Source organism: Lynx canadensis, chromosome C2, assembly GCF_007474595.2.
Source record: "Lynx canadensis isolate LIC74 chromosome C2, mLynCan4.pri.v2, whole genome shotgun sequence".
Lineage (NCBI taxonomy): Eukaryota > Metazoa > Chordata > Mammalia > Carnivora > Felidae > Lynx > Lynx canadensis.
In genome coordinates, this window is record NC_044311.2 from 145,893,307 (window position 1) to 145,919,765 (window position 26,459).

The 26,459-nt window shown below is 35.7% G+C and overlaps 1 protein-coding gene across 4 annotated transcripts in view; it reads right to left on the reverse strand.

The window, feature by feature from the left end:
• The window catches only part of SCAF4 (SR-related CTD associated factor 4), a 61,011-nt gene that overhangs the window by 29,421 nt on the left and 5,131 nt on the right, over positions 1-26,459 (reverse strand). For 2 of the 4 annotated variants that reach the window (XM_030329384.1, XM_030329380.1), the window contains exons 2-7: positions 8,598-8,681; positions 7,385-7,429; positions 5,810-5,971; positions 4,228-4,363; positions 3,783-3,922; positions 2,995-3,171 (exon numbers count right to left, since the gene is read on the reverse strand). In XM_030329384.1, the coding sequence (XP_030185244.1) occupies positions 2,995-3,171; positions 3,783-3,922; positions 4,228-4,363; positions 5,810-5,971; positions 7,385-7,429; positions 8,598-8,681 (744 nt within the window). Of the gene's footprint in view, positions 1-2,994; positions 3,172-3,782; positions 3,923-4,227; positions 4,364-5,809; positions 5,972-7,384; positions 7,430-8,597; positions 8,682-26,330; positions 26,348-26,459 lie in introns of those variants that run through there. The other 2 variants (XM_030329383.1, XM_030329381.1) reach the window with 2 other exon arrangements.

A 26,459-nucleotide genomic window follows, 5' to 3' on the forward strand; every position in this document is an offset into this window, starting at 1 on the left:
TAAAACAGACCTTTTAGTCAAAGGAAAAGCACAGAATTTCTTTTTCTAAACTTCATGCAACTAATAAACACTGACCAACTACTAGGGGTGAAACACTAGAGGAATTACAATTCAAATTAACAACAAAAAAATAAGGACTCCATTAGCATTACTGTTATTCAACATTTTTTTTGGAAGTCCTAGCCCCCCAATACAGTAAGAAAAAGAAACAGGCATAGATGTTGAAGAGGAAAAGTCAAATTTAGTAGCTACCCAGAAATCTCAGAGAACCTATTAGAAAACTGTTTAATAACACGACCACTTAAAAGAAACAAACATGAAAAAGGACTAAATACCTTAAGAATAAATGAAGCAATAATTGAATAAGACTTAAATGAAAAATGATGTCAATAGAGATGCAGTATAAGAAGCTCTTGGCACTTCTTAAATTAATACATTTTAAAATTTATGCTAAATTTCATCTTTTTTTTTTAAGAGTTTTTAGAAAAATATTTTATTTATTTTTGAGACAGAGAGAGACAGATCATGAGCAGGGGAAGGGCAGAGAGAGAAGGAGACACAGAATCCAAAGCAGGCTCCAGGCCCTGAGCTGTCAGCACAGAGCCCAACACGGGGCTCAAACTCACAAACCGTGAGATCATGACCTGAGCTGAAGTCGGACGCTTAACCGACTGAGCCACCCAGGCGCCCCATGTTCATCTTGAAAAAGTATGCTGTGATGGTTAACTGTACCAATTTGACTAGGTTAGGGTGCCCAGTTGTTTGGTCAAATATTCATCTAGATGTTCCTGTGAAGGTCTTTTAAAAATGTGATTAACAATTAATAGCATTTGAATAAAGAAATACCCTCCATAATGTGGGTGGGCCTCAATCACTCAGTTGAAGGCCTTAAGAGTAAGAACTTAGGTTTCTTGAACAAGGAATTCCCAAGACAGCAACATAGAAAACTTGCTCTGTAGAATTCAGACTCAAAACTGTAACATTAACTCTTACCTAATAAATTTCCAGCCTGCCTTCTGCCCTACAAATTTCAAATTTGCCAGCCTCCACAACTGAGTCAAATAATTTCTTAAAAATCAACCAATCTCTCTTTCTCCCCTTTCCCTCTGTGTGTGTGTAAGCAGTATTTTCCCCTGGAGAATACAGATTAATACATATGCCAAAGAAAGTCTGAAAAAGAAGCAGAGCGGGGTGCGTGTGTGTGTGTGTGATACTTGGAAATGAGATACAGAATATAGTATAGAAGCTGCAAGTATTTAAATTGTTATGACACAGAAATAAACGTATTAGCTGCGCACAATAGAATCCTAATGTCCACAAATAGACACAGAAACAAATGAGAATTCGGAATTCAGTGTATGACAAAAATAGTGAGGGAGAATTGGCTATTTCCAAAAAATTCGAGATTTAACTGTCTTGAACCATATTCTAAACTAGGTTCCAGATGGAATGAAGAGACAAACATAGAAAACAAAAATATAAAACTACCAAAATATTAAAAAAAAAAAAAAAAAAAAATCCAAGCGGGAAGAGTTTTCCTAAACTCTGAAAGAGCAAACACAAATCTGTTCAAAGCAGAGAATTGCTTCCCCTTTTACTTTAGAACTTCCTGTTTGCAATTTTTTTTCCCTATTAGCATGTATTCCTTTTCTACTTATGTATGTTATTTGTTTTGAGAGAGAGCGTGCACGAGCAGGGGAAGGGCAGAGAGAAAGAAAGAATCCCAAGCAGGCTCCACTCTGCCAGTGAAGAGCCCAACGCGGGGCTCAGACTCCTGAACCATGAGATCATGACCTGAGCCAAAATCAAGAAGTGGACGCTTAACTGAGCCACCCAGGTGCCACTATTCAAACTTCTTTTAATCAGTAGTTGTTCATAAATCACTAAGATATAATGACAACCAGTATATACCAAATGCATTCTTTTTTGTTTAAGTGGGCTTCATGCCCAGTGCAGAGCCCAATGCAGGACTTGAACCCACAATTCTGAGATCAAGACATGAGCTAAGATTGAGTCGGACACTTAATCAACTGAGCCACCCAGGCACCCCCAAAATGGATTTTTAATTTGGACTACCAGCAATAAAGTTATTATATCTTAAAATTAAAATCTGGAAAGAATAAAAAATTTTAGAGATGATTAAACTAAAAATTATCACTTCATTCTAGGGTTTTCAAATATTTTTGCTTTTGCAGTGAGATCTGTAAGATGAAATCAAAGTTTATATAGTCATAAACCCAATAAATACACAAGACATAAAACAGCTAAGATAGAGTTGCTTGAGTTAACATTTCAATGGGAAGCTCTAAGCTGTGCAAATTCAGCACATCTATGCCCTTACTAGCTCAGCTCCTTAAACATGCCTATGGCCAACAAAGATGGAAGACACTGAACAAAACTCTCAAGTGATACATATTGTACCTAAGTTTTAACAGCAAAAAGCACAAGGTAACTTAATTGTCTATCAATAGAGGAATGGCTAAACTGTGACACACAGATGTAATAGAATATCCCTAATAAGCACTCAGTAAAAATGTAGAACTAAATCTACTAACCTTAACAACAAAGAAATAAGATTAAGATAAAAACGAGCAAGTTAAAAACTGTATATATTTTCTTTATAATATTTATAATTTATATTTATAACATTTATAATATTACCTATTGTGACATACAAACATATTATGACCAATGAAGAAAAATATATCCATGGGAAATTAGTTCGGAAAAGAGTAGTTATCTCCCAAGTATGGGGGTTAACGGTGAAAGCTTTCCTGTTTTCTTTTCCATTTCCTTTTTACTGGAAATTTTTGTAATGAGTATATATTACATTTATAACCAGGAAAAATAATCAATGTTTTGATATTGAGGGGGAAAATTCCTCCAACCAAAAAACAACAAAATGAACAATCTAGAGAGAAAGAGAAGAAGTAACTTCCACATTCCAAATTCAGTGGTCTAAACAGTTAAGGTGGGTTATTGAGTGAAGCCTACCTTGTCAAATGCAGTTTTTTGCTCAGGCGGGGGGAAAGCAGCTTTTTGTTCAGGTGGCTGTGCAGGAGCCGTCTTTAACTGAGCCGTGATAGCCTGGACCTGCGCCATCACAGCATTGTCAATGGCGGGAGACTGTGGTTTTGGAGGTTGCTGAAAAGTCTGAAGGATCTGCTGAAGCTTAAAAAATGGGAAAACTGATAAACCACATAGCAAAGTATAATCATAGTATCAAAAGTTAATTTACTGAAGAGAAAAAATTCTTAAAGGTGACTCAAAATAGCGTAGGCACAAAGTAAACTGGAAAAAGAAAACACCTTTTAGTAATGGTTAAGTCTGTTGTAAATATCAGGGATTGGGGTCACTTAAGGTTAAAAATATATGCTGACACCCCAAAGGCAGAAAATGATGGTCAAAAAGAGAAAATACATTGAACTGTAAACAAGGTAAATAAACGTTTTCTAGAAAAATGTAAAATTCACCTCCAATCCAAATAATTTTGAAGTTAATTGGAAATGCTAGAATTATGAGCAACAATACCAACCAGTCAGCAGTTCTGAGGTTCTCTTCAAAGAGATATTGCCATTTCTCAGTATGTGGCTCCCTTATTTTTCACCTTTCCCACATCTTCTCTATTTATCCCTATTCCATTACCTTCCTACTGAAGGCTTTTCCAGGTGAAAAGTAGAAATATTTCCTTCCTTGAATGTCCTCACTAGTTAGGAAAGGAAAATCAAAACTGACAATAGTACCTAACTGCAAGGAATTTAATCTCCAGACAGGTAGTTTACCTGTTGACCTTGAGTTGTCTGAAACAGTTGGGCCACAGCAGCAAAAGCATCAGAGCTAGGCAACTGTGGTACAGATGGTACAGAGTTTGTAGTGGCTTGGGGGGGTTCAGAAGAAACTTTAACTGGAGGTGGAGGTGAGCCTAAAAAAGAAAAGGTCATTAAGACCTACAAAAACTTTAATCTACACATTTTCCTTTTTGAACTCCATTAAGCTTTTTTACTATAACAACATTCCATTCATTTTAATATATAGTAAAAACACAGATCGTGGTACTACAGCAAATACTGAAAGCATATTTTTACTAGAAATAAGAATTATGAAAAGTAAACCATAACTTCCAATTTCTTTTTTATGGAAAAATTCTACCAGTACAAACAGACTTCAAACTTCACATGCAGAAAAAGTTGTAACATTTTCTAAGCTCACAGATATATTTGACCATACCTTCATTATTAGTAACAGTTTCTGGTACTGGAGCGGCATTACTAGTTCCTGCTGCCATGTCCAAAAGAGGCTGAATAATTTCAATTTTGAATACTCCATTTTTTTGCCAAAGGTTCAGCACGCGAACTATTTTACTCTGTTATGTGTAACAAAACATGAATATACAATAAATATTTGCATAAATAATGTATTATACGTCTTACTAAAAAAAAAAAAAAAAATCCCAAGGCTAGTATTTCTGTACTAAAGCTATTTCACAAACAGAAAAAAAAAGTTATCTTCAGAATTACAACCTGGTTAAAAACTACTCTGATAAAGTAAAAAACAAAGAAGGGGAAAAAAAAGGGGGGGGGGGAGAATCAGAAAAGAAATATAACCTGGATAATCCAAATAATAATAAAAAATGTATTTGAAATTTTCATTTCATTTATGATTACAAAAAGTGCCATCACCGACAAAAAAAAGTTATCCGAGGAAAGTAAATGAAGTGAAGAAGGATTTCTTCAGGATATTTATATAATTATAATTATAATTATAAATTATAAATTATAAATTATAATTATAACAGTTAAAATATTTACGAAACTGATCTGTAACTGATAGGTAAGTAATCTTATGGAGCAATAAATATGGAGAGCCAGAGATGTGTTATTCATGGGAGTAACTCTTATGTCCTACTCAAGGTATGATCTTTTCTCCTGTATACTTATCCCATAAGAATACTCCTCCAAGAACATAAATATAATATCTACAACACTCAAATTTATATACTATTTACTGTAAATGTCCTCATTCTTCATTATTCTGAGTAGATTTAGCAGTGTATTTCTCCCACCTACTGGGAGTTCTACTATAAATGTCTGTAAAGTTTTTCTACCTTTCAACGGTACATAGTAAAATCAGCTATAAATACAAGGAATTAAATACTGTAGTCTGACTGCTAACGAATACCATTTATGCTCTAGCATCTCTACAGGCAGGAGAAAGCCATCAATTATTGGTCCCTTTCTTCTGCAATAAGCAACAATATGAGAGGAGTACTGCCTTCCTCCACTGTAGAATTTATCACTCAACTACAAGTAAATCTTTCCAACAATGTCTTCTTTAAAGTAAGATGGTGCTCCTTTTTCAACAGTACAACATTCCTGAAGAACTTCACAAGAAATTAAACATGAGATGACCACAACAGAAAACACTGGATTTTGTTTCAAGTTCAGAGACCACCACATAATTCTTTTTTTTTTTTTTTAAATTTTTTTTTTTTTTCAACGTTTATTTATTTTTGGGACAGAGAGAGACAGAGCATGAACGGGGGAGGGGCAGAGAGAGAGGGAGACACAGAATCGGAAACAGGCTCCAGGCTCTGAGCCATCAGCCCAGAGCCTGACGCGGGGCTCGAACTCACAGACCGCAAGATCGTGACCTGGCTGAAGTCGGACGCTTAACCGACTGCGCCACCCAGGCGCCCCTCCACCACATAATTCTAATAGTACAGTACATTTCAAATACATAATATAAACAGATTCAAATAAATATAGAAATAACAATACAAGTTTTAATGTAAAAATGATTTTTACTATACCTTATCTTCAGATGGACAAAGATATAAATATTGGAATGTGGCAGTTATGTTTTTAGAGAATCTTGGCCCAAAAACATCTTTATCAGTTCCAAACTGATGACGAGACTGTCGCACAATTGAGTCAATTACATATAATCCTGGAACCTTGTACTCTGGTTTACACTACAAAGGTAAAAATGTAAAGTCAATACAAGAAAAGCAAAATCACAATTTGACACGCATTTATCTCCCTTTTATAGAATTCTATATATCCAATGAGTTTTTCTATCTAGAAAGTGCCTGAATATTTAGCTCTTATTGGCTAGCTTGTCAAAGTTCACAGCTCCATACAGAACAATCAATTATCTTGATACTTCAAATCCCCAATAATTTACATTGCCCTCTGATCCTTCTATCTCCCCACAATTTCCTGGAATCAACATTACTTTACCAATCCCTAAGCCACTTCCATACAAATCCACTTATTATGATAACTCCTACTCCAACTTACCCTGATTAAAAACAAAAGCTAAAAGGAGATACCATTTTTGTCTTATCAAATCAACAAGAAAAGAGACATTTATATACATTTCTGGTGGTACAATCTTTCTGGAAGATGACTTAGCAATAAAAGCAAAGCCTTATTTGATCCAACCATTCTACGTCTAGATATTTACCATAAGGAAAACAATTAAGATGCATCTAATTTTCTCTTTAAGGACAGCCACTGAAGTGAAACGTCTAACAACACAGAACCAGCTGGATAAACTTTGGAAACAATCATGTGATGGAATACTCTACAGATGTTTATGATAAATTTAGTGGGGAAAAACAGGTTATCAATGTCACCATTTTCCCTTTTATGAATGTACATGTACACAATTAAAAAATGAGTAGATCCAGATATAAATATCAAAGTCATTTGGGGTGGTGGCATGCAGGTAATTTTAATTTTTTTCTCTTTTACTTATTTACACTTTGATGTGCTACTATAAAAACTTCTACTGGCCATTTTTTTGGTCTACTGGGACTCTAATTCTCATCTCTTAGCTAGTATTCAAAGGCCATGGATCAAAGACAATGCCACACACATTTATTAGTATATACCACACGACACAGCTCCAGGTTGGGGAAGAAGACAGAGAGGTTTAAGTATCCGTTCTCAGTCCTCTGGTGAGACAGATGTGTGCTAATCACATGGTTATAAAACCAGATACAACTGTGAAACTGAAAAATGATTTAATTATGACAGAAGCAGAAAAAAATTAGAAAGAAAAACTTTACAAAGTGATTTCATTTGAAATACTCCAGGATTAGTTAAATGTCAACAAAGTAGACAGGGCAAACAGCAGGGGAGGAATGTCAGGGAAGCATCCAACACAGTACAAAAGACTGGCTGAGTACCTACCTCACACTCAGTGCTCAGCCAACAGTACTGCTATAAATTTGTTTTTGTTTTGTTTAAAAACAAACTCAAGCCTAGTGACAACTTTTTTTTGTAGAGTGGGTTTAAAAGCAAGCATCCAGATTACAACGAAAAAAGTAAATTACAAATACTGATAACTAAAATGAGGTAATAATGAAATGAATAGTTACCTTTTTGATGAACTTTTCTACTATTTGAACTACATGCTTATAAAGCTGAAAAGAATTAGAAGAAAATTACTATGGTTTACATATTTCCACATTTTCAGTAATATAATTAGAAAATACTTGAAACCTTAAAATTTGCAAAATCTGAATAATTCTCAAGATAATAGTGAGTGAACCATGAGAAATAATCCTTAGTCAACAAGTGAATATAAATCAGAAAGAAATTAAGTAAAACAGAAACTACTAGGGTGCCTGGCTGGCTCAGTCAGCTGACCGTCCGACTCTGGATTTAGGCCCAGGCCATCATCTCATGGTTAGTGGGATTAAGCTCCTTGTCTGACTCTGCGTTGATAAGGGAGAGCCTATTTGGGTCTCTCTCTGCCCCTCCCCTACTCACACACGCTCTTTCCAAATATATAAACAAACATGAAATAAATAAATAACACAGAAACTACACCCCCCTCCTTTGGAAAAGAAGTTCCTTTTCTTAGATTTTTAATCAATAAGCCTTAATAAAGCAGTGTATCAAGCAACTTTATGAGGGATAAGAACAGTGTAATAAAATAACAGAAACACCTTTGATTCTACTCTCCATTTCAGTTAATTCAACTTTCTGAGTCAGTCTCTCTCTCTCTCTCTCTCACACACACATACACAGGCAACTATGTGAGGCAACGGATGTGCTAATTAGCTTGACTGTGTTAATCATTTCATAATGTATGTATGTATCAAACTATCATGTTCCTCTTTTCTTTTTAATGTTAAACAATTTTGAGAGAAAGGGAGAGAATCCCAAAAAAATCACTCAGCGCAGAGCCTGACGCAGGGCTCGATCTCACAAATGTGAGATCATGACCCAAGCCAAAATCAAGAGTCAAGTGCTGAACCAACTGAGCCACCCAGGAGCCCCAAACCATCATGTTCTGTTCTGTCCAATTCTATTCTTAAATATATTCGATTTTATTTGTCAATTATACCTCAACAAAGCTTGAAACAATATAAAGGGGAGATACGATAGAACAACAAAAGGAAAAAAGCGGGTTTTGAAATAATATGTTACAACACAAATACACTGTACTTTATTATCATACACCTTCAGCAAAAGCTAGTTACTGCTCTCTGATTCAGGCCTAAACTAACAGGTTGAATTCTCATGTTTAACAATATTTTCAAAATTTCCAAAAAAATTTTTCAAATTAAATATTTTTACTCTTACCTTAATAGCTTTAATAGCAGCTTTAGTGATAAGAATCATCTTGGCTCGAGAGATGGGAGGTTTCATATCCATAAGTGAAAAGAGCTTAAAAAAAAAAAAACGAAAATAATTTAAAAATCAAAGGTAAAGTTAGAAGTCAATTCCCAGTTCTACAAAGACACTGTAATTTATTAACTAAAAGAATAACAAACTTTTGAAACTAAGTTTAAGATTTTAGCTAGTAAAGAAAATCCAAGCACTTTTCTATATAACCTGCATCACCACTAAGAAAATACAGTGGGGAAACAATATTAAACATTAGCAAAGAAGAAAAAAAAACATTAAGAAATTCACAAAATCTGTAACTAAAATAATTGCAAAGTTTTGCTGAAGAACTCAAAAATGATTTGAACAGAAACATACCATGTTCCTGGACTGAAAGCTATAATCTGACTCAATATTTAATGCAAACCTTACTGAGATTTTAGAGAACTTTAAATAATTCTAAGGTTCATTTGGAGAAAGATTCATTAAATCAGGCAAGACATTTAAAATCCTGGAATTCACAATTTCTTGGATTAGTCAGGAATGGCACCATAAATGGCACCATACTGAACAAATCCCATGACAGTAAATCCAACAATCAGGTGCTCCCCATGAGATTTAACCACCCATGTATATACTCCTTCCCCCCAAAGTTTAAATCGAACCAAGACATAATGAGAGCCCACAGAGGGTTATAAAGACAAAACCCTGACATGAAGAAGCTTATATCTAGCTTCTTAAATTCTTCTTCTGCTTTTTTTGTTTGTTTGTTTGTTTAATCATGGGCAAAACACTCACTTAGGACTTCTAAAAACATATTTTGAAGTAAGTTTCAGGGATTTATATGAATCATATTTCCTTCCATTTTCATCTAAATAATGTTGATATTTCAAATATGGAATCTCTAAAGACACAGACCTTTACTAGACCACTAAGAAGCTAACCTAAAGGACAAAGTCTCTCTTCATACGGTAAACACTCCTACCTGGTAGGGTATCCTAAAAATTCAGAGAATTTTCACAGCTTTTCAAAACTACAGACACAAAGGGACTACAGGTAACAGTAATATTAGAAAAGGTATGGAATGACAGATACAATCAATACAAGAACCAGACTTAAGACTTAAAACTCTGGTTTAAGCAGAGAAAGAATTTTTCCATAAGCAGTATTAAGATACAGAAAATAGGAGAAATACAAAGACATTAAGAAAGGAATTTTGTTTTCAAAAAAGTGGTTCTCTAAATAAGGTCATGATTCTTTATTATTTACCAATGTAATAAAAATTATCCTTGAGAACAATGCTCACTAACAGAAAACAATTAGAAAGGAGACAGTAATCTTTGAGATTATATAAACTAATGAGAAATTTAAAAAAAATAAAAGATAATTTAAAGTATGACAACTTAAATGCAAATTCTAAAAATGTAGGGCACCTGGGTGGTTCAGTCTGTTAAGTGTCTGACTCTGGGTCAGGTCATGATCTCAGCCCTGCACTGGGCTCTAGGCTGTCAGCCCAGAGCCGCTTCAGATCCTCAATCTCCATCTTTCTCTGCCCCTCCCCCACTTGCACACCCATCTCTCAAAAATAAAACATTAAAAAAAGTTCTAAAAACGTGAATGTAAAATTCTAAAAATTTTAAAAATGAAATATATAGCATGCATTTATAAAGGATATATTCTGACCATTTATGAGTTAAAAAACTTACGAAGAATTAAGACAATTTATTATTACTGTTGTTCTATTTCCTTCTCTGTACCTTAAAGCAAAGAAAAGGAACGCAAAAAAGTTTATATATGGATCTTAAGAAAGAACAACAGTGAAAACTACTTCTCTGGTAATTAAAAGCTTGGAGAATCATATTTTCATGAAGCCTGAGCCAAAGCTAATATTCATTTAATGTACTGAATAGCACTTCTTATTTCAGCAGTAAGCAACCTGCCATAGAAAAAAACTCAGCCAACAGAGCACACAAGACAGATCAGTGTACCTTTTGATAAAATGCTCCATAATCTATATTTAAATTATAACTTGTTAAAAAATTAAAATACAGACTATATCATAAAGTAGTATAACCATTCAAGCAGAAGACCAGCAAGAGAACCTCAAGTGCTATCCATTATCTAAGAGACAGTGAAAAAGGTATTATGTTAATACATTTCAGGAAGAAAAGATAACTTGGGAAGAGGAGGGAACCAACATTTGTGAACTACTATGTACAAGGAAGATTTAAGTTTAGTGGTACATAAATTTATTTAGTTTCACATTAACAACTAACAGATTCTCTTATACCTGTTTTGAGATGATACTCAAAAGGATTACATCTGTTTTGGATGATGCCCAGGGAATGGGTGTGAACTAAAATTTATAGATTTCATAGCTCACAATTCCCAATAGCATACTCATACCCTTAATAAAATGCTGCTTATTGATTAAATACATACCACATCATTAACTATGATGGGGAACACAGACAAAATATCAAACACGCATTTATGCCTGTCTATATGCATTGTTTTGACTCAGGAGTAATGATGAAACACATTGAATTTAAATTCCGGATGCCTACTGAAATTCAGGCAGACATGAGAATACGGATCTGGAACACAAAAGATCCAGGCTAGAAACTGGAAAGTCACAGAATCAAAGCCATGAGTATGGGTGAGGAGAAATTTGTAGTTAAGAAAACAACCAAGAACATATAAGCTAAGGTATACCAAAAATTCCTGTGTGGTACAGAGAAAGGGGTTGCAAAAATGAACACCAGGACAAACGCCAAAAATTAAAGGCATTTGGCATGGTCAAAAGGTATTAAGAGGTGCAAACCAAACCTTGTTCAGTTGGACTATGAGGTGGCTGAACAGATATGTTTCTGAAAGTGATTTCAAAGTCCAACTGGTAAAGTGGCAGGTGAGGAGGCAGAAATGCAGTTTTGGATCATTTTTCACTAATGTAATGCATCTCTGAGAGCTCAGAAATAGCAAACTAAGTGTCTTGTACACAGAGGAGGCAGAGCCCTGTTTCAGTGCTTTACAGATGACCACCCTTAAACATCTCTTGTGAGTACTGTAATCCTTCTATAACATTTAAGTTTCTTTTTAGATGCTCTTTCCTTTACAAATGCCTTTCTTAAACCTTAAAGCTGTACATCTGTATTTATATAATTTATGAAGAAAAACACTACAGGCAGATATAGAAGTTTCAAAACTGGAGGTTTAAAAATTACCTTTTAAAAGCTCAGTGAATGTTAGCAATATTTTATTGACTTCTTCAAAGCACAAATTTATCCATCAGTCTATCTTTTTTTTTTTTTTTTTTTTTTGAGACAGAGCGCAAGGAGGGGAGGGGCAGAAAGAGAGGGGCACAGAGGATCTGAGGCAAAGTCTGTGTTGACAGCAAACAGACTAATGTGAGGCTTGAACTCACAACTGTGAGATCATGACCTGAGCTGAAGTTGGACACTTAACCAACTGAGCCACCCAGACACCCCTTTCAGTCTCTACTTTTGCAAAGCAAAAAGGTCCCTAGTATCCAGATCAATGCCTTCATTGGAAAAAGAGACTCAGAAATTATGCTGAAATCGATAGACTTTACTGTAACTATGAACACTGGCACTATGTATTTAAATAGAAACACCAACAGCCTTTATGATAAATATTGTAGTTCCATTTTACAGATGAGAACACTGAGGCACAAAAGTTCAAGAATAGCTAGAAGTCATAAAGCTAATTAAGTGGTAAATTCAATCTGTGGTCTACCACTGCCCAAAGCTCAAGTTCTTTCCAATAACTACCTAAGAATAAGCAAATTATTTAATTAATACTATAATACATTACCCCAGTGGAATGAACAATACACAGATATTAAAGATGATAACCACTGTATGACTAAAAACATATACATATACACACATGCATGCATGGAGACCCAAATGAGAAAGTAGACAAAAATATAATTGTTACGAGGAGTTGGACTCAAAAATTTTTTAGTAACAAAAAAAAAAGTGACCTAGAGATAAAGGGATGTGCCCAGACAAGCAATAAGAGGCAATGTACTGTCCTTAACTGGATCTAGAGCGAAGCTGAAATTGAATAATCTTAGAAAAGAAAGAGTTAACTGCATGTTGGCTGAGGAATCTCTCAGAAGCACACAAACTTGTGCTGACCTAAGACTCAGATTATACTTACTGAATGAATTTTTAAAAACAATAAATTTCTGTTTAAGTAATGATCAGAACATAAGATCAATAATCAACTGTCTGGGAAATCCTGGCTCCACCACTTGCTATAAGAAGTTGTTCCTTCATCTGTAAAATGAAAATAATAGCCTCTACATTTAGAGAAGTTTAACACAAACAACACATTCAAAAAGCACTTAATGCAGCACCTAGCACAAAGTAAATACAAATAGATGTTACCTATTATTACCACCACATATAATTTGGTTGAAAGGAGAAAACAATCCTGGAGATAATCCAAAGTAGTGTTTTTCAAACTGTGGGTTGAAGTACATTAGAATAGAAATATAAACAATGGATGTGACACAACTTTTTTAGTGGAACAGAGTAAAAAATACAATAGCATTATGCACAGCAAAGGTAAGTACTATTTGGTGAAACTTCTTAGTTTTGTGTGTGCCCAAACACCTGACTCTACGTAAAATTTCAAGTCGTACCACGGGAGTGACAGTCAAAAAATGTGAAAGGCAAGGACTCAGAGAAAAATTATTTTGTTTCCAAATGAGGAAAATACAGCCCAAACTAACTGCTGTAACCTTTCAATAATAAACAGATTCCTTAAACCACGAACACATTTCTTACAAACTGCAGGAAAACAACATCATCAAGTTAGAAAAAAAATTTCACATTTTTCAATCAAGTTTAGAATATGCAGTATATTCAGAGTAGAAACAAGGGTAGAGATAATTCAGGCTCTAGTTATTTCTGACCAACATCCAGTCTCAGCCAACAAGCCTCAAGAAAAAAAATCTATTGGCTGTATATAAAAGCCTGAGAACCATAAAATTCAGTATAACTCCAACAAACTACTAGTGAAAAAGAAAAAAATCAGACGTTGTGGTATTCTGGAAAGAGTCAGAAAGACCTGGTTTTGATTCTGGGTCCAGCCATGTAACACAATTCTGGGCAGATTATGTAACCTCTGTAGGGCGCAGCATCCTCCTATGTAAAAACGACATGGTGGTTATCTACTTCAGAGGTTTCAGTGAGAACTGAATTAGTTCTTGCACATGGAATGACTAGTGTTATCACCTGCAACAGGGCAGGTGCTCAATAAATATTCCTAGGAGCAGCACTCTCCCTACTACTACAGCCTATATTCACAATTAATGTAATCTGTCAATGAAAACAACTATGTCAAAGCAGCCAGAGGAAACCATGCAATTCTCTAATATAAAATAGCAGAAGCAGTAGGCCGATAAAGGTACAAGACCCCCTTGGAAGGCATCAGTTGGAAAAAAATACGTGCCAACAACAGACTGAGTTTGGCTTTTTGCCCTGTCACTAGCTAAATGACTATAAAAAATATAAATGTGAATATAGTCTTGCAACATGCCTGATAGACAAAGTAGTCTACAAATTATTAAGAATCATTCATCAAAAACTCTTATTTCAATAAAGAATAGTTTCAGGAGAAGGTAAAGAATAAGAATATTTGGCCTGTGACACCTGTAGAATTCAGTTTGAGGCAGTCAAAGTAACAAGATACTCTGCTATTCACTAACAGTATAAACTTTGACAAATTTAGTTAACTTCTTTAAACTTCAAGGATTTTTAAACATGAAAAGGGGGATTAATAGTATACATTACATCTTATAAGGCTGTTAGGATTAAATGAGATAACATACAGACATCTCAACCTAGTAACTGACACATAAGTAGCTCACTAAATAAAGCTATACAATGTCTGAGAATCTTTGCATCTACGATTGCATTTAGAGAAAACTTCTCTGTAGTGATGGTACGGTAGTATCAAAGACTCTTAAAGCTGTATAGCACCTTAGTATCTAATCCAGTACTCACACCGAATTTAGAACCACTTTTATAGTATATCTGCAGTTCCCGCCTAGTGACGTAAGGCTTAATAACTCATAACTAATCAGCCCCAGTGGTTACAAAAGCCTCCTGTGAACTAACCCTGAATCTCCCTTCTGATACCTTCCCTCTCCTGTTCCAATTCTGCACAATATTTATCTCTCTCATGATAAAATATTCGAAGGTAACTAAACCGACTTCCCTTCCACCTATCTTCTTCAACTATTAAGTGGCATTTCTTGATCTATTCTGGCTCTTTTTTTTTTTTTTAATATTTATTTTGAGGGCAAGCAAGAGCGAGCGAGCGAGCAAGCACACAGGGGAGGGGCCGAGAGAGAAAGAAGAGAATCCCAAGCAGGTTCAGCGAGGTCTCACGACCCTAGGATCATGACCTGAGCTGCAATCAAGAGTTGGATGCTTAACCGACTGAGCCACCCAGGCGCCCCCTGGCTAATTTCTTTTAAGTATGATACCACCAAATGGACATCGTCCAGATATATTACTGTGTTAATGGAATCTAGTGTATTTTCTTAGTTTCCTATTTCTGCAAAAACACATTACCACAAACTTAGTAGCATAAAAGCAACACAAATGCATCTTGCAGTTTTGGAGGTCAGAATCTCTAGTCTGAATTGAGGTGATAGCAGGGCTACATTCCTTCTGGAGGCTCTAGGGCAGTATCTATTCCTTGGCTTTTCCAGCTTCTACAGGGTGCCTACGTAGACTCCTTTGGCTTACGGTCTCCTCCTCCATCTTCAAAGACAATGGGGTGGCATCTTCTTCCATCCTCCCTGACCTCTGTGTTTGTTGTCACATCACTTTCTGATTCTCCTCCCTCTTTGTGTAAGGACCCTTGGGATTACATTGGGCTCATCTAGATAATTCAGGATAATTCACCCATCCTAATTAATATTCTTAACCTAATCAAATCTTCAAAGTCTCTTGTAAGGTAACATATTAACAGGTTCCAGGATTCTGAAGGGGGGGGGGCTTATTTATGATCTCCAAAAACAGCAGTGCTTAATCCATTAACTCACATCTATAATCAACCAAAACCCTCAAACTGTTTCCAATGGAATCTCTCTCAAAACTAGATCTTCATGTTGACTTTATGTTGGTTTCAGACAGTCCTTTCAATCTACTCAGGCCATCTGGAAATAATTTTCTGCCACTTGATGTAGTAGCTACTCCAATCAGCTCGTAAATTTCATTAACGTGCTTTATATGCCTTCCTCCAACTCAATGTTTTTAAAAATAAGAACAGGACCTACTTGTGGGATGACCCTGATATTCCCTGGACACTGCCAGTCAGCTAAAATTCATTTAACACTCCATCCTGTCTATATTTTTCTAATTTATTCATAATGAAATCATGACAAATATCTTTCTGAAATATTTGGTTTACAGTCCTCACTACACAAAACACACTTCACAAAAGAAAAAAGATTAATGTATTCTGCTCTGAATTGTTAGTGAATCTGTTCTGACTCCTAGACTAGAAATTTCTAGTTGTTCATAAAACAAACTAACAACCATCAGAGATGAAAGTTACTGGCATTGAGTCTACAATTTCTGGAATATGCCTTTTCCTATTTTTTTAAAAAGATCTGTCAAAGCAGTGAAAGAATCAGAAGATCATTCTAGTCTAAGTAATTCTTCTAACCTTAAATCCCTCAATGTTTTCTTTAGGAATCATTCAATGGCATACTTACCACTACCTTTTCTCCCCTAAACTTTAAAATATTTGCTTTCCTAACATTTATTTTATAATGAATTATATCGATTATACATGTAGTATTCCTTCCTTCCTATTATCACCTCCAAGATGACAAATTTTGCCTTAAGCTCCTGTTATTAATACTTAACTACAAACTTTAAAGAAAAATATGAATGCTTCCAAAAGGAAACACGTACACTTACAGGCTAGTATTCAAATCTTCCTCCTGACAGATGCAGATATCAAAGCATTTAATTCTAGTCTTTCTTCCTCTTCATTCGACTCAATGTATCAGACACATGAGCTTCAACCAAATCAAGTTAACTCCAACATAACTTGAATGTTTATTAGTAACATATAAACACTTTACAGAAGTACACATCAAATTTCCTAACAGAAGATAATTAGGAAAAAAAAAAACTTTAAAATCCTCTTTTCTGCAAAGATGCTTTGTCTATCTAATTACAGCCTGAAGATAACTCTGTAAAAAAAAATTCTTACTGCTGGAACATTAGGAAAGGGATAGTTTACAGTTCCTTTTTACTTGGCATTTCACTTTATGCCTTTATATACACTTTACCAAATGTTTGTTGGAACTAATACTTTCGTAATACTGGGTAATTCAGGGGCACTTGGGTGGCTCAGTGGATTAATTATCTGACTCTTGGTTTTGGCTCAGGTCATGATCTCACAGTTTGTGGGTCTGAGCCCCATATCAGGCTCCGTGCTGACAATGTGGAGTTCACTTGGGATTCTCTCTCTCCTCCTCTCCTGCTCTCTCTCTCAAAAGCAAATAAATAAACTTAAAAAAAAAAAAATACTGGGCAATTCAACATGATGGGGGAGGAGTTGGGAGGTACAGAGGGTTGCAAAACCACCACACATTAAACAATGCCATTCTGCCAACTATGCCATTCTACCTGAAAGCAGAACATGTACAAGATGGTGAAATTGAAAAATATGTACAGGAAAGTAACTCAATTAACAAAGAAAACCCCAATAGCTGATTAATAAATACAGAAAAAAAGTTCAACCTTACCAATAATCAAAGAAGTACAAAGTAAAACAAAGAGACACAATTCTTCAATTATCTAACTGGCACAAAGGTAGATCAGCATCAAGCAAAGGCGGCACTGCCCTCTGCTGAGACCTAATTGGTGAGCTTTAATTCCAGAAGGAAATTTAAACCCATGTACCAAGAACTAAAAAATGTCAGTATCTTTTAAACTAAGAATTCCACTTCTAGAAGTGTATCTAAAACAATAATCATTTGCACTCAAATCTTCCATGATTTGAAAATTAGAAAAAATATTAATGGTATTCAGTGGGATATTTTCTTTTATTTCCTAAACTTATATACTTGTATTAATATTAAAATTGAAATACTCAAACCCATTGACTTAAAAATGAAAAACTTTGTATGAAACAAAGTTTCTCAACTTTTGATTATAAATATAAGTAAATAAATAGAACCATCATTATCAGATACAGCTTATTCATTACTTAAACATTGTCTTTGATATTAACACTTATATCCAAGTCAGTGGCTTGTAAATCTTTAATAAAATTTTTCAAAATTATTAAAATATTTAAAAATCAATTTTAAATTTGTTCCTTTAAATCTTTATAATAAGGGATACCTTGTGGATACAAAACCCAAATTTAAGAAATCACTGTCTTTAGTATAGACTTTGTTGACCTTTGTGCATTAAACAAAGTATCCCTTTGGGGTGCCTTGGTGGCTCAGTCGGTTGAGTGCCCGACTTCGCTCAGGTCATGATCTCACAGCTCGTGAGTTCGAGCCCCGCGTCAGGCTCTGTGCTGACAACTAGGAGCCTGGAGCCTGCTTCACATTGTGTCTCTCTCTGCACCAACCCACTCGCATTCTGTCTCTGTCTCTCTCAAAAATAAACAAACATTAAAGAAAGTATCTCTTTAATTACTGACATACACTTCACTGCCAAGCAAATTGTATTTACTTTCTATAAAGTCAAAAGTGCTTTGAAACCCAAATGATTAACCAATTTTCCACTTGCTTAGAGGAAAGTATACAGACAAGACAGTCTGGCATTAATATGAAATATTCTTAAGATGGAGCAAACTTACAAGGCTTTATTTTTTTTTTAATGTTTTATTTATTTTTGAGAGAGAGAGAGACAGACGGACAGACAGACCGCAAGTAGGGGAGGGGTAGACAGCAAGAGGGAGACACAATCCAAAGCAGGCTCCAGGCTCTGAGCTGTCAGCAAAGAGCCCAACACGGGGCTTGAACTCATGAACCAGTGAGATCATGACCTGAGCCAAAGTTGGACACTTAACCGACCAACTGAGCCACCCAGGCGCCCCTACAAGGCTTTTTAAAACAAAGAGTCAGGAAAAAGAAACTATTGTCTCCCTGTTCCTACTGAGCAGTCTTTCATTTGACTTAAACACTACAAAATAGTTCCACTGATTTCTCTATAAAATTCACTCTTCAGATTTCTCATGATTCCTATCCAGATATTTTTACAAGTAACAATGCTGCACAAAGTATTCTCAAGTTAAAAAAATTTTCATACTTTTCCTACATTGCTTTATCTTACTACATCCTACATCCTCCTACAAACACTCCAGCTTTTCTCCTCGTTCCAGAATTTAGAGAAATGCACTACAAAATACACATGTAAGTGCAAATGAAAACTGTTAACATTAAATACAAAACCACTTTTGATTTAACTACTTATATTTCTATGTGAATTAAGAAAACAGCATATAGCAAACAGTTTAAACTTCATATGTCTTATTCCCCACTTTTTAATTCTATCACCCACCCCTATTTGTTAATATTTCCTGCTGGCAGAACAGATTTTCTAAGCAGTTAATTTCTGACAACTTATTCTATACAATATGCCCTAATTTATTATTCTTCGTTTAAGACTAACTCTCCTACAATTTCCAAGGGTCCACCTTTCACTCAAACTTTTAAGTTTTAAGTTGGTCAGCTGGCCAGCCAGCCAACCAGCCACTCAAACTTTTCACTTTACAACCAAAGCTGCCTCTCTTTAGCAGGGCTTTTAACCCATTCAGTTCCAGCTTAGGACAACAGGTCATTTTTTTTTTAGTCCTTACCTACATTTTGGTTCACTGAACTGCAATCAATCCTCCACTTCTTCCTTTTCACTTGACCAAGAAACAGCCAGGTGGCAATTTTGGGAAATGGCAAATATTTTATCCATGGCACTGCTCTATTTTACTAGCACCAATGCCAGATTTCAAAATTACTTTTACTGTGCCTCATTAGTGAACTTTATGTCTTCCCTCCCAAAATTGGCCAGAAAACATTTTTGTGAATTAAGTATTTCCTCCTAGACCTCAATAGAAGAAATAAAACTTGGTTCCTGGATATAAAATCATTTGATTAGAAGAAAAAATAAAAATTACCCATACGTTATATATTTTATTTATAATCAGTTATTTCCACAAAGTTGTCATGACTAGATTTATGCACAAGCATGGGACTAAAATTAAAAATGTTAGCATTTAAAAAATCCCCAAACCAATTTAAAATTTAAATAGTGATTATAAATTAGTAAAAGAAACATACATGTCTAAAAGCATATCTTAAATTTTAAACATGGATCATCTATGGATGACTTAAAAACTTACCAAACTTCATTATTCTTAAATTTTTACAAATCCTTCCAAAAGTATACATTATAGTACACTCACTACCATGCTTCAAATGTACAAAAGCTGTTTAGCGAGCCCTCTCCCCTCATAAACACTCCAGTAGACAAAAATTAGCTGCTCAAAAGCCTTCAGAGTAGCCAGGTGGGACTATGGACTGAGCTCAGATGGGTACTTACAGTACTCCGTCAAATCTCAGAATTGCCAATCTATACGGTGTGACCGTGGTCAATTCACACCATCTCTTCAGCTTCCTTACCTTTAAAATGGAAAGAATGCAAAGATACCCATATACAACTCCTAACCCATTAGCTGACATCTGGCTGGTAGTTAATGGGCAAATGCAGGAATCATTTCCTGTCCTTCCTGTGAACTGTTCCCACTGGGTAACTTCTTAAAAGAGCATGTAAAAACTAAACATATCTTATAAAACAAACTTAGGATTCAAGATCAACAAAATAATTTACAGAGGCACTCAGTAGCCAAAAAATATTGTTTTCAATTGAGAAAAAATCAGATCAAGCAACAAAACAATGAAAATGGGTTAAAAACTAACATTTTTCTATTTTTTAAAACAGGTCTGAGATATGATTCATATACTATAAAGCTCACTCCTTTAAAGTATACAATTCAGTGGTTTTTACTATATTCCAGAGTTGGGCAACCATTAGCCCTATTTTGTTTTAGAGTACTTTAATCCCCTCCAAAAAACTCCATATTCATTCCTCCCCACCACCAACGAATTTTAATCTACTATCTCTATGAGTTTGCCTATTTAAAAAAATTTTTTAAATGTTTATTAATTGGGGGGGGGGGGCAGAAAGAGAGGGAGACACAGATTCGAAGCAGGCTCCAGGCTCTGAGCTATCAGCACAGACGCGGGGCTCGAACTCATGACCTGAGCTGAAGTCAGACAAACTGAGTCACCCAGGCACCCCATGCCTATTTTTGACATTAAACAATAATAAAGGCCTTTATGAAGATTCAAACATATCTCCAATGAACCCCAAAGTTGGCTGTCCTTTCCAAAGTGATTTACCATTCAGCATCTCTTAATTAAGGTGAACGAGGTGATACACGGCCATTAAAGTTTAGAGAGTATTTAGGTATATTGCTGTAAATTTTCCCATTATAGACTTTCTTTCAGCAGGGTCTTAGAATTCCACTTCAGCAAAAACTCAGCTCTGACAAAAGGAGGAAATAAAGTGGAATACTCATGATAAAATGAAAAAAGATATATTAAAAATTTTGCAGAGGAAGACTTTATATAGAGGTGGTCAACTATTGGTCTTTCAGGTAACAGCAGGACAATGGGAGAAACCAATACAGGGCAACCAATAGTGGGTGAATTGTCTCTAAAGCCTCTAAATACAAAAACTGACTGAAATCATTTTACCATTACTAAACACTGACAATTCTACATAACATCAGGGACAGAATATTTCTTCCCCTAAAATAAGTTGTTGACTGAGATGCTTAAGTTTAAATCTACTGCTGTGGTTACTGTTGAGTTTTAACAATATAGAAGCATCAAATCTGTACATTTTTATTACATTTCTTTTAATAAGCAATCTATTCTTAGTGGAAATTTGTTAGGAAACCCTCCAGTTATGTGGTCAGTGCCCAAAACATGCAGATTCACCACAACTGTGAATTCACATTTGGAGAGTCACTACAAAGAAATTTCGTATAGCTTATGCTCAGGCTCAGTTTGTTTCTCCAATCCTGTGGTTCCTATAAATGAGTGTGTGTTTAAAGATTAAAGAGTTACATTCAAAATAAGATAGCTGAGTGCAATTCTTCTTTCTTGAAATCCTTTTTTCTGGTATAAATATTTACTAATAGCCAGGATAGGCCCTGAACAAAGGTATAATGGAACATAAAGCTTGAAGATCCATGAACAAAAATCATGGAGGTCATTATTATGCAACAAAATATAAGGAAGCAGACATTTACACCTAATTTGAAGAATGTTTAACTAATAGAAATCTATACTGAATTTTTTGGTGGAAATATTTTAGTGAAAACATTTTTTTGACTGAGGAGGCATTTCAAAGTCATTACAATCAATGCTGAAAAAAGACATGGGTACTACTGTGATTTCTAGAATGTATTGTGAAGTGGGTTTTTTCTAAATTTGTACCAAAAGTGACTTATGTTTAAGACTCCCTAACCAGTGTATGTGTGTTGCTTTATGTACAACTTTTCGTAATTAAAACCAATAAAAAGTGTTCTTCATTCAATTATGGGTGAAGGTAAGATTGATGAATCTGGCTATAACTGTTTACTGAACACAAATATGTGAAGATCACCTTGACAGTCATTGGCAAATACGCAGAAATAAGGCTTGAAAGGAAACTGGAATATAATATAAAGTCAATATTATGACAGACCAGTAAATAGGTAAGTTTTTCTACTTTTTCCCAAAAAAAGTGCTGATGCAATTTAAAAATATTAACTCCTTTTTTCCACTATAACATTTATTTGCAACTGGCATAAAGTTCAAGTTTCTTTTTTTGGCCAATCTCATGATTACTTCTGCATGAAGTAATTCTGTTGTAGAAAAGGTCTATATTAAAAAGAAAGAAAGAAAAATTGTGCTTTGGTGGCAAATAAGCAAGGCATGCCATTGTTCTATAGTTTCTTCCAACTAGGATTACTGACCCACATGGATTTATACCAAATTCACCAATTATCCAAACAATGATAACAAACAATGATATCCAACAAATGATAACTCCGAGCGGAACTTGTATGGCTCTCTACTTTTCACTGAGCCCTGCCATCTCCCCAGCCCTGATGCCCAACTCCATCACAACCTTAGCATGGGGGTGCCTGGATGGCTCAGTAAGTTAAGCATCTGGGTTCTTGATTTCGACACAGGTCATGATCTCATGGAGACTACTTAAGATTCTCTCTCCCCCTTTCCCTCTGCTCCTCCCCCACACATGCTTGCTCTTTTTCAAAAACAAAAAACCATGGCATCTAACCCTTTTTTTTTTTTTTTGGAATATTTATTTTGAGAGAGAGAGAGAGAGAGAGAGAGAAAGTGCAGAAGCAGCAGAGAGAGGAAGACAGAGAATCCCAAGCAGGCTCCACACTGTCAGCACAGAGCCCAATGCAGGCTTGAACTCACAAACCATAAGATCATGACCTGAGCCAAAACCAAGAGTCAGCCACTGAGCTGACTGAGCCACTCAAGTGCCCTTTAGCTTCTAATTCCTAACTTCACTCCAGCGTTACAGTAGATTTCTTGCTGACTTCACTACTAACCTGCACAATGTGCTTCACTGGAATATCAAAGTTTCTATATTTTTCTATGCCTTTGCAATCACCCATAAGGAGCTCTAGCTATAAAGCAATGAAATGTAATCAATAAACCATGAAAATATTTAACAGGACGAAGGTGACCAGGATATAATAAATTATAGTATTGTTTGTGAAATCTTAATAGTTCTCAAAAAAAAAGTCGTTGACAGTGCACTTTTAATTACATGTAGTATTAGCAAAAACGCAAACATGTCTCTTCAAATCTAAGCTTTCTTTTTCTAAGTTTATTTATTTTGAGAGAGAGAGAGAGAGCGAGAGAGAGAGAGAGAGCGTGCACCTGCATTTGCACATAGTGGGCCAGGGGCAGAGAGGAAAGACAGAATCCTAACCAGGCTCGATGCCATCAGCGCAGAGCCCGATCCAATGTAGGGCTCAAACTCATGAACTGTGAGATCTCAGGAACTGTGAGATCATGACCTGACCCAAGATCAAGAGTCAGGCGCTTAACCTACTGAGCCACCCACGCACCGCCCCTCCCAAGTTTAACCTTTCAAGATATTTTTAAGGCCTAGTCTAACACAAGCCTAACTACTACCAAATTCTCCCTTTTCCTGTTCTATCAAAATAGAATATTAATCAACCAATGTTACCAAAAATTTGAACTGGTAATAGGTAAGCTGCTTATTCTATATACCTGACAACATAGCATAGCTTGTTTTTAGCTCATTAAAGTTGTATGCTTGCGAGGTGGGCTAAAAAAAAAAAAAATCCAGCATATTATCTCAACAAATGTTATGAATAATATTAAAGGTTCATTGTTTATGTAACAACTTTGTTCCTACCATGTTATCAAGGTATATTTAAAATGAGATTTCAGTGTGTGCAGATATCTGTAAAAACGTTACCTGGAATGCTGAAGTAAAGTATATTCACTTGTGCTCCATGGCAGAGAACCACCTACAATTTGTATCTGGTAAAAAAAAACATTTCCCCACCCCTGCCAAATACCAACTACCATTTTGTCAACTTTCTGTCAGGAATTTGGTTTCACAAGACTTATAAGTCAACTTTTCCATCATTCCAAGTTCTCTCTGATTCAGTTCCTTAATCATGTGTCCATGTCATTTTTAATGAAACAAAATACTAAGCAAAATTCTAGACTTTTAGGGCAGGGGATATTTTCAACAAGAACATCAGTGATAAATGCTGCAACAGAAAGCTCCGAAAAGCCAGCTTCCCTCCACGCACTATAAGGCCGGATTTTTACTGTTGTTGGAGATAAGCAACTCACTGAGGGTCAAGAAAGAGCAGAAGAATACAATGATAACTTTAATATCTAAAACTCGTGTGGTAATAGCATAACACGGTCAAATGAGGGAAGAGAAACCTCCAGTTTTACTTCAACTATTGCCCTGGTTCTCTGTATCTCTTCCACACAGTAAGAATCTTGTGTCAACTCTTTGTCCACTGCTTTAGATAAAACTCTCCAAGAAGAAAGGAATGATCAAAAACAACTAAAGACTAATATTACGGGTTAAAATGATAACAACAACAAGGTATCTTTATCATATGATTTAAATTCTGGAAGACAGAGGCACCTGAGTGGCTCAGCAGGTTAAGCATCCAACTTTGCCTCAGGTCACGTCTCGCGGTTTGTGGGTTTGAGCCCCAACCCCACGTCAGGCTCTGTGCTCACAGCTCAGAGCCTGGAGCCTGCTTTGAATTCTGTGTCTCCCTCTCTCTCTGCCCCTCCCCCATTCCCACTCTGTCTCTCTCTCAAAAATAAACATCAAGAAAAAAATTTTAATAAATAAATTCTGGGGTGCCTGGGTGGCTCAGTCAGTTAAGCGACTGACTTCAGCCCAGGTCATGATGTCGCGGTTCGTGGGGACAAGCCCCACATCGGACTCTGTGTTGACAGCTCAGAGCCTGGAACCTGCTTTGGATTCTGTGTCTCCCTCTCTAATGTTTTAAATAAACATTAAAAAATACATACATACATACATACATAAATTCTGGGAAGACAAACACACCTAATAATTAATAGGTACAATACTCCATACACAAAACTTTCCAGTGGGAAAAGGAAGGAGCGACAAGTTCCCCACTGAGATGTGGGACTCAACTCTTCAGGATAACATGGTGGTTCTAGACAGCCCAGTGAATAAGTGTACCAACATAAATTCATAAAGTATTCATAAAGCTTAATTTGTCTGATCTTAAAGATAAAAATGAATGTTAAAGTTCTCATATTTTCTTCCTGAATTCCCAACATATCATTATATGCATACCACTTCAGTATCTCAGTATCTCAGGGCTGTAGTTCTCTAAAAATAATCTGAGGATCCCTGGGGGTCTGAGTTCCTTTCAGTGGTCAATGAGGTAAAAACTGGTTTCATTTTAATACTAAGACATTTCTTGCCCCTTTCATTCATTTTCTCACAAGTGTACCGCAAAAGTTTTCTAGAGGCTACCCTGACGTGTGTAATTGCAAGAGACTGAACTTCTAAAGAAGTACATATGAGAACCCAGGTTTAAAAACCAAAGTTTAAATGAGATTTGCAAAAATGTAAAACAATGTCACTCTTCTCACTTTTGTTTCAGAAATGTTATTTTTCATTAAAAATGTTATTTTTGTTAACATCTAATGATTTGTTACATTTAATAAATGCATTTTTCATGGGGCGCCTGGGTGGCGCAGTCGGTTAAGCGTCCGACTTCAGCCAGGTCACCATCTCGCGGTCCGTGAGTTCGAGCCCCGCATCAGGCTCTGGGCTGATGGCTCGGAGCCTGGAGCCTGTTTCCGATTCTGTGTCTCCCTCTCTCTCTGACCCTCCCCCGTTCATGCTGTGTCTCTCTCTGTCCCAAAAATAAATAAACGTTGAAAAAAAAAAATTAAAAAAAAAAATAAATGCATTTTTCAGATTAAATATCTAAAATGGTAAATACCTCCAAAATATATATGATATATCATCCACAAATGTAAGAGTTCTCTGTGGTCCTTACCTTTTAAGAGCGAAAGAAGTCAAAATGCAAAGTTTGAGAATGGCTGCCCCAGAGAAACTCTTATATATGAAGACATGTTAAAGAAAGTTCACTGTCATGGGGCACCTGGGTGGCTCAGTCGGTTAAGCG